The sequence below is a fragment of the Medicago truncatula genome, chromosome 4 (assembly GCF_003473485.1).
Source record: "Medicago truncatula cultivar Jemalong A17 chromosome 4, MtrunA17r5.0-ANR, whole genome shotgun sequence".
Taxonomy (NCBI): Eukaryota; Viridiplantae; Streptophyta; class Magnoliopsida; order Fabales; family Fabaceae; genus Medicago; species Medicago truncatula.
In genome coordinates, this window is record NC_053045.1 from 37,380,741 (window position 1) to 37,390,345 (window position 9,605).

General features: G+C 32.4%; 1 protein-coding gene across 1 annotated transcript; it reads right to left on the reverse strand.

Moving 5' to 3' along the window:
- Nucleotides 1–2,760: 2,760 nt before the first annotated feature.
- LOC11439216 (biotin synthase, mitochondrial) lies at nt 2,761–7,676 on the reverse strand. The gene is made up of 6 exons (XM_003607304.4): nt 7,372–7,676; nt 7,016–7,195; nt 5,820–5,926; nt 5,402–5,607; nt 3,747–3,886; nt 2,761–3,261 (listed from the first exon to the last, which is right to left on the reverse strand). Exons 1-6 carry the CDS (start codon nt 7,570–7,572, stop codon nt 2,962–2,964), a joined length of 1,134 nt encoding a protein of 377 aa, XP_003607352.1. The 5' UTR covers nt 7,573–7,676; the 3' UTR covers nt 2,761–2,961.
- Nucleotides 7,677–9,605: the final 1,929 nt, after the last annotated feature.

The window sequence follows — 9,605 nt, forward strand, 5'->3', positions numbered from 1 at the left end:
TTGATTATTGCTTTATCAATTTTGGCTTGTTGCATTTTATTTCTCATACTCGTATGATGTTGTCAATGTTAATGGTGTACCAGTTTCGATGTGAACACTTAATCATGGAGACGAATCACTTTTTAAAATGGTGAATTTGATAGGAATCCATACCTAAAAAAAACTGTCTTATTGAATTGAAAGTAATATTTACAAATGCTCTTTCAGAGTGTTAACAATGCATTTTTGTCTTCCTAAATTCCTTTTTTATGAATCCTCCCTACAGTTGTAGCCAAATGGCCTTATTAAAGATAGCTGCATATGTTACAAACTGCCTAATTGCTCCTAATCGATACAATTATCTGCATATTATACAAACTACTAACCGTTCCGAAATAACTGTATTAAAAATATTGATTGCATCAGCAGTACCCTATCAAGGCTGGGATAACTGATTCTTGGGTACTAGTTTATTCTTCCAAGCTTTGACATAGACCAGTGGTCTGTTTCTTTTCTAGATTGTAATCAACAAATCAATAGTTGCTATAATAACCAAGCTCTATTATCAGGACAATGCCAAAGCTCCACAGAATTGTTACCGAAATTAATGAAGTTCTATTGATTGGGAAAGCCAGTAGTTGCCATTATCAAAGCACGAGAAATCTGAAAAACATTTGAGAGTCCAACTTGCCGTGCATCTAGCATATAATATGAGAATTGTTCTTCTCCTATCTGTTTTTGCTCATTCCCGCTAAGAAATACACATGTGTGAGTTCACTCACGCTCGGCTATTTTGACGGAAATGAACAAAATCATATGGGAGAAGAGTGTTACTCAGAGTATTTTTTGATCAAATCGAACTCATTTATCTCAGAATTTTCAACACCAACATATTCTCTATACCCTATTTGTGTTATACCACCACTCATCAATGAAGAAACAAATATATTACTTAAACATGTAATGCGGCCAATCTTAAATTGTATATGATAACTAAATTAGTGTCCTCAAAAAAAAAAAAAAAAAAAAATTGGGTCCAAAGTTGCAAGCACGGTTCCCTAAACTTTTTTTAACAAGATTACTACAAGGGATGGCAATTGGACCCAGACCTGATGGGCACCCGCAAAAAATACCCATAATTGGTAGGATAAAACTCCGCTTTCATGGGTATGGGCACGGGTAGGGTAATTACCCGCAAATTTTAATGGATATGGACACGGGTAAGAGTACTATACTACCCAGCCCTGCAACCCACATGTACATATTTATATAATATAATAAATACTTTATTTATTTTTAGTGTATAATTATTTAATTTATTTAGCTATTTAAGTCTAAACCTAAAACCTAAGCTATTTAAGTTTAAACCTAAATACTACGATTATTTGAATGTTTTTATTTTAATTTTTGAGGGATATTTTGGATGTTTTTTTATTTGGTTAAATACTACGATTCGTACTATTTTATTAGTTGATTTAAATAATTTTGGATCATAGTTTTATTTCAATTGTGATATTTTTTTTTGTCTTTTCATAGAGAAAGTGCGGATAATGGGTGCAGGTATGGGCACTTAGGTGCCCATAGAGTATGGGGAAGGGCACTAAAGTTGTTGCCCACGAGGGTACGAGCTCGGGTACGAGCATTTTTTACAAATGAGGGTATGGGGATGGGTACTATAGTACCCTATCCATTGGGTACCCATTGTCATCCCTAATTACTACCAAAATAAATATAATTTAAACAAAAAATGATTGAATATAAAAAATATAAGTTTCCTTGAAAAAAACAAATAAATGAGACATACTACATATAAAATTGAATACAATTTTTTTATATAATAAAATTGAACACATTAAATATCAGTAGTCCTTCTCAATAACATATTTTCGCACACAAAAAGATTATCTTATAGTAATGTCACTTTTAATTATTAACAAGACTAATCCAAAAATATATTAAACGAGGGGATAGAAATTTTAACAATGTGTTCTGTGAGCTTAGCTCAATTGGTAGGGACATTGCATAATTTATGCAGGGGTCGGGGTTCGAACTCCGGACAACCCACTTCTCCACATTTAATTGTGTGAGCTCCAACCACTAGGCAACTAGACAAAAAAAGAAATAACAACGTATCAACTAATATGCTTCTTTTATTCCTTATTTTAAGAAATAAAAATGTCTATCTTTTTGGTATTTTTTATAAGAAACGTTAAAATGTATCCCTCTATTGTAAGAAAATATTAGTTTTTATTTTTATTTTTTTTTATGGAAATAAGTAATTAACAAATATATTTGTTGAATAAGGTTTGATAAATTAAGATTTTGTTTCTTATAGGATTGATGGGAGTGCATCCAAATAAAACATTTTTGTCGATGAAGGTTAAATCAGTTGATAAGGAGTTGGCTCATACCCCGTAAGGTATCTCTGCCAGCACTCTGTCTTGAGACCTGCCATGACCTTGGTGACCGCCCCAACTCACCTAAACTTTTCTATAAAAAAATTGAACATTCTTTTCATTTATACTTTTATATGTACTCAATGACAAACATATTTAAAGAGTAGTGATATATGTACAACTCTTTGGTACAACTTTCATGACAATTTTGGTTTTCTCTATTTTGATTGGTAAAAAATAATAGAGAGAGAAAAAGGAAGAGATATAATAAGAAAATATTGTGAGTATGAAAGAAAAACTTGTTAGAAAATGGTTGTACAAATATCATTTCTCATGTTTAAAACAGTTTACACCACATTAAGATGTTATCCACGTGTCTGGTGAATTTTAGGCAAGTAAAAACTACGTCATTGAAAAATAAATATTTTTAACATACATATGTTTTATTCGAGTTTGTCTTCAAAGCTGAAAAATAGGCAAACTAACTGATACCTAACATACAATGTATCTGAAGTTATCAGGGGAGCCTATAAAGGGAGAAGAGAGTAGTTGAAGGACTACATATGTTAACAGAAATGGTACCAACTCAACTAGAAGAAGCAGCTTCTTTATAGTTCTCTGCCTCATTAGTTTCATCATCATCCAAGCTTGGAGCTTTTGGAAGCAAACCAAGAACTTTAAACATGAGTTGATCAGCATCAAAATCGTTGTTAGCAGTAGTAAGAAGCTTTTCACCGGCAAAGATAGAATTGGCACCAGCTAGAAAGCACAATGCCTGCTCAGGCACGGAGAACCGAACTCTGCCGGCAGATAACCTAACCATTGCTTTAGGCATTGTGATACGTGCCGTTGCAATCATGCGGATCATCTCCCATATTTCAACAGGCTGGAAAAGGTGAACAGTTGTCAAGTTCTTATTAGATAATAAGTAATAACTAGAAACATTATGATAGTAGTAATTTGTGAAAAAATGATATGCAAGGTAGATGAGTTGATGAATTTAAGGTAACTACTGATGACACCAATGAAAATATGGTTAAAAAATAAGCATTAACCAATAACCACCGATCCTAATTGATCAACTAAGTCTCACATATTATCAGGATCAATTCAAACATGATTTTTTTTCTTCCAGGTTTTACATGAAACAAGGATTAAAAATTTATGGGCACTAAAAGTAAAAGGTGGTATATTTGCAGGAACCAAAAACAGGAACCAAAAACACGCTTAAACCTCTAACAATTCAACATTGCATTCACACAACTACTAAAAATTAAGCTCTATTAGTAATATACTCAAAAGCTGCTAAAGATGCGCAACCTTCTTCGTTCTTGCTTTAGATTAACAAATAATCAGTTTAAATTAACTCACCTTCTGATCCTGAAGAGGGGTTCCCTTTACAGCAATAAGTGCATTAATAGGAACACTCTCTGGATGTGTAGGAAGTGTTGATAATGTATGTAACAAACCTACACGGTCGTCCTCTGCTTCTCCAAGCCCGATAATTCCACCTGTAAAAGTTCTCAGTTAACAAGACTATTATTTGAAAATTGAAAGAAAAAAATAACCAGCAACAAGACATTATCTTGCATAGGGATCATATATTCATCGTAAAAACAGTTAACTAGACTGGGACCTTGAACAAACTTTCTTTGGATTGAAGTGAAAAGTCAAGGGCTTATATGTAAGCAATGGAGGAGCTAGGATTTTATCTCAAGGGGGACCATGATCAAAACTCAGGATCTCTGAAAAAAATGAATAACAACTACACGACTATTTTGAGATCATATAGCAGGAGTTCAATATATGATGTGTCCCGAAACTAGTCTTTTATGGATAATTTAGCCCCAAATGATCTAAAACTTGTTGCGACAGTTTAACTTAATCAGTCTCGTTTGAAAAATTCATAACTCTCCAAGAAGAAATATTTTGTAGTTAATTAACTGGCAACTGTCAAAAACATATATTATTTATTGCATATCTAGCTTGCCACAAAAAATATATAAACAAAAGATTTATGATTTTACAAGCAGAAAAAATTATGACATTATATTATAATAAACAACAGGAGGATTAAGGGTCTTTAATATTGCATTAGACCTCTGTCAATAGTTCTGAGTGTTGTACAGTATGAGACTAGGAGGATGGCTTTTCTATTGTATTGTGTCAATCTAATGGGATTTATATTATTTTCTTAATGAGTGGATAGTCATTTTGGTCCTTTAAATGTGTCCAATGGTCCTTCTTGTCCTTGAATGTGTGAAAATTATAAAAACATTCTAGAGTGTGTCTTTCCTAAGTCAGTTAGGTCTTCAAACATGTCTTTTGTTAATTAGTTTGGTTATCGGATGTGTCAGTTAGGTCTTTAAGGGTTGTGATTAATTGCAGTGAATAACTTGATTACAATAGAAGTAAAAGGATCGTCTGCAATTTGATTTAATGAAACAGTAGCAAATTACACGTATTATGGAATCAATCCAATTGAAGGAATAGAAAAGATAACTGGAACAAAAGGTCTAGAAATAGGAGAGTTTCAACAATTTCTTTCATGCTTTTCACATCATTCCTCCTTTCTCTTTATAACAATTTTCGGTTAGCAATATCCCTTTAATTGTTGGATCAAGTGACACGTGTCCATTTTCACAAACCAATTTGTTGACTCCACTTTGATAACTTGGCTTTTTCTCTATTGATATCATAAAATTATACTTCCACATAAACAAGATTCAAGCGTATCAAGAAAGACTAAGTTGTTAAGTCAGCCCAGTATCAAACCAATAAGTTTATACTGCTCAGTCTAGAGCCAAGAAAAGCAAAGACAGAAGGGTTTTTGATGAATATGATTGATAAATCATGACACTTGAATAAAGAATAGAATGGATGAGATTCACGCAACAGATGTTTGCTATTCTAGTCGAAGAAAGATTTCGTAAATTCAATAATATAACTATCTGGCTGAATTTGACCATGAGTAAATAAATTATTGACAGGTTTCATGGTATTTGATGGTAAATAAGATTACTTACCACTACAAACATTAATCCCTGCGTCACGAACAAACTCGAGAGTTTTTAGGCGCTCATCATAAGTCCTTGTTGTGATGATGTTTGGATAGTATTCCCTTGAAGTGTCAAGATTGTGATTGTATGCAGTAAGACCTGCCTTCTTGAGCTCACCAGCCTGATCTTTATCCAGCATGCCAAGGGTGCAACACACCTCCATCCCCATACCCCTAAAATGACAAAGATAGCCCAAGTGTTATCATATCTACCTATGAATTGATTCATTATCTCATTTGAAATGTGATCGCTAAAAACTTAAGTGTATATTGCAGTCCACGCCAACCTATTATTAGGTTAGTCAAATAAATCAGAATAAGAAAACCATAAAACTTATTTCATAGTAGTTGATAATCAAGGCAAAAATAAAATGAAGTTGAATTACTTTATTTCTTTGACATATTCAAGTATCTGGTTGAAGTTGGTCTTTCTTCCTATTGTATCCCTCCATGCAGCGCCCATACAAAAGCGAGTACTCCCAGCCTCTTTAGCCTAGAAGAAAAATATTCTCCAAATTATTCAAGAACAATCATGCACCAAACAAGCAAAAAGATGCATGGTTTGTATACGGCATACGCACATGCGTGAAGGAGTGCACTTTAGAGGATAAAGAGCAATGGTAACAATTGATAGAAAAATCGAACAATTGGAATCTTGATAGCATACATGCTCACATATAACAAACTATGAACTTATTAAAATATCAATGATTGATTTTCCCATAAATGGTTATAATTCCAAACTTCACAATCCTCTTGTTTTGAAGAGCCAAATCCGAAAAAACATGATACATGTCTTCCAAATGAAGATATTATAACAACTCAGTAAATCAACATAGATGAAATGGTGAGAACTGAAGTTGTATTTACTAAACCTTGGAATAAAACAGTACAATAAAGAAGGTACTGTTGGTGCAAATTGCAATGGCTTTGGTGTGCAAAACAATTGTTAAAATGATAAAGGGAAGGAACACAATGATAACAAATGATATAGCCCAAGTATAAGACAAATAGCCACCTAAAGAGCACAAGGCTCACAAAAATAAGAGAGTGATTCCAATCATTTTACTCGATACCAACCATTGGAGTCAGATTCCCCTTTTAAACAAAATCCCTGGAATATTTCAGTTAGCCACCTTACTGTCTTGTTCATTCTTGTTACCTGATTTTTGGGATCAATTTCCACTTATCCATTTACCTCGACTAAATATGGTATACCAAGTGTATTGATCCAAATGCTATTTTGGGTCATAACAGATACATTTCCTTATTGAAACACCAAGATACATGCTATTTAAACAAATATGTGTCCAATATGAGTATGTAAAATTTATACATGTCAGTGTCATCTAAGAGCCAGATCCTTAGACATTTTTTAGAGATCAATCAAGAATAGCACCACAAGGCAAGCAAGCTAGAGATGTGCATGCTAAGATTGGCGGTGAGTTTAGCATCATCATGGTAGGTCACCACAATTTTGGCAAAAGCTACACTTTGGGGCTTTAAGTGCCACCATGATTCTGCAAACTCACCGCCCGTCCAAGACAGACCTTAAATTGATTATTAGCATATAAAAGATCACCTTGACTGCGGCCTGAAGAACAGCATCCTTGTTCAAAAGCTTTTGACCTTTAAGACCTGTATCATATCTAGAGGATTGAGGGCAATAAGAACAATCCTCACTACACCCCCCAGTTTTCACAGAGAGAAGAGTACACTGTTGCACTTCCCTAAAGTTATGAGCATGTCTATGAACCTGAGCCTAAAAAATCACAACAAAAACACAAATTTACAATTTTATCACTATTCTACCATTCCAAAATTTTCCAACAAAAACACCTCATTTCCTTAATGGGTTTCTCTTATCCAATAAAAAAAAAAAATCAAAACTTTAACTAAAATAAACAAAAGGGGTTTTGTAATTTGAAAAATACTTACCCCGTGGAAGAGAAGATCAAGAATGGGAGAATCATAGATGGATTTGACTTCATCTTTGGTCCAATCGTTTCTAGGGCCATTTTGTATGGTTTTCTCAGCTTGAATTGCAGCTGCTGATGAAGTTGAAAAGGAATTACAATGCTGTAACACCCAAATTGAAGATCTTGATTGTGAACGCAAAATGGGTCTCAACCAAAACATGATTTTTCTTCTTCTTTCAAGATTGGGGTAAGTTTGAATATGAAAAATGTGTTTTTTATTGCTCTGAATGGAAAGGGAAAGAGTTGATTCCAATTTCCAATAGTAGTTAGTTAATCACGAAGTGAAGTGAAGGGATCTGAATTGAGTGTCTTTGGCGCAGAAAAGACACGCCGCTTTCAGTCAAGTTCGTCCATCAGATCAATCGAATGTATTGAATTAAGCCGCGTATTCGACCCATAATTTAATAGATGAACGCATGGCTTAATGTGATTCATTCAATGGATAGATTTGACTGAAAGACATGTGTCTTTCCCGCGTTAAAGACACACGATTCAGGTCCAAAGTGAAGGAAGATGTAGTAGTTGGTGGATTCTAGTTTTTGGGTTTGGTTTGTTATGTGTTGTGCTGGGATTCTATTGTTTTTTTATTTGACCACCAAAAATGTGATGATGACTCATATTTTACCCATTGGGTTAGTTGAAAATGGAGTTATTTTTTGAGTTTTGCTTATACAAACAAATATCTGACTATTATATCCTTTGTTAAAGAATCAAAAGTACGAAATATTATGTTATAAATTGTGTATTTTATTTTTTAAAAATAAAAAAAGTCTTTTTTTATTTTATGATTCCTTAACAAATGTTATAGGGGTATTTGTTAGCATAATTCTATATATTTTTTATTCTTTTTTATATTTATGGTTTTTTAAGCATTTCAAAGGTGATAGACAAAATTATAATTTCCTATTTTCTGTATAAGTTTTTTTTTTTTTTTCTTTCTTTCTTATAATTGATAGTTGAGATGTTTCAATTGAGAAAAATTGAAAGAATTTTTTGAAGGGAATCTATTATCATATTAGATGATATCAAGCAACAAAGATTTTTGTTTTGTAACTAACTTCGATATTATTTATGTAGATTAAATGAACGAATTCATTGGATGCAAAATCATTTCTATCACATTTGTACAAGAGCGTATTCTCCCCCTTATGCACATGATAGAAAATACATAAATGAAAATAACTAAACTATTTCCCTTAAAAAAATAACTAGACTATTTTTCTAACTCATTCAATTAATCGGTTTATACCCAACCAAGTAAAAATAACGTAAGGAAAAAATCTTTCAACAGTTAACAAAAATCAAATAGAATGGCTCTAAGGTTCAAGGTGTGGTCCAACAACCATAATGTGGTTTCTTTGAAGGCTTGAAAACAAGTTTAAAGATCTACACATGTGTTTATGTATTTCTCTTCCACTCTTTAAATTATGTTGTTTATTACACTGATTGGAATCAAGTGTAACTAAACTTTCATATTTTATGATTGAATGATAAACAATTATGTAATGGTTGGAATCACGTGGCCGATGAATCCTTTTCTCAACACAATTCTGATTATGTTTATTTGATTATGAATTTCATCTTTCACGCATTTATAACCTCTTTTTTATTATTTTTTTTGAATGACAAGAATCTGAATAATTTGTTAATCTCACACAATTGTACACTTTTTCAAATGGATTCACGAAAAAAATATAAAGGGTCTGTTTGGGAAATCCAAAAAAGAGCTTTTAGCTTATAGCTTATAAGCTCGTTTGACAAAAAAAGTTCTGTTTGGTAACACTTTTTCACCATGAACTTATAGCTTATTTCACGAGCTTATAAGCTATTTTTCAGAAGCTATTCCAAGTAGCGTTTGAGCTTATAGCTTATAGCTTCTCACGTTTTCTTCCAATTTTACCCTTATTATTTCATTTAAATTGTATTTTTATCCATTATAATTTTTATAATAAGCTACGTAATAAAGACTACTATCCATTTATTTCAATTTTTGTATATCAGCTGACCTTTTTCTTTTTTTTTTTGAAAAAATATATACCTTCATTTTTTTTTACGAAACAAAATATTATTATTCTATTAGTGTTACTTTTTTCTTTTTTGAGGTAAGTGTTATTTTCTTTATTCTCTGTTATTAGTATTACTCTATTAGTGCTACTTTTTTTTTTTGTTTTTGAGGTAAATGTTATTTTCTTT

Excerpts from the sequence above, each read along its gene's own strand:
- LOC11439216 (XM_003607304.4), bottom strand. The coding sequence starts at position 7,572 with ATGTTTTGGTTGAGACCCATTTTGCGTTCACAATCAAGATCTTCAATT. Across the intron at positions 3,887-5,401 it reads AGGGATTAATGTTTGTAGTG|GTGGAATTATCGGGCTTGGA; the intron begins GTAAGTAATCTT and ends GAACTTTTACAG. Across the intron at positions 3,262-3,746 it reads CCCCTCTTCAGGATCAGAAG|CCTGTTGAAATATGGGAGAT; the intron begins GTGAGTTAATTT and ends CACCTTTTCCAG.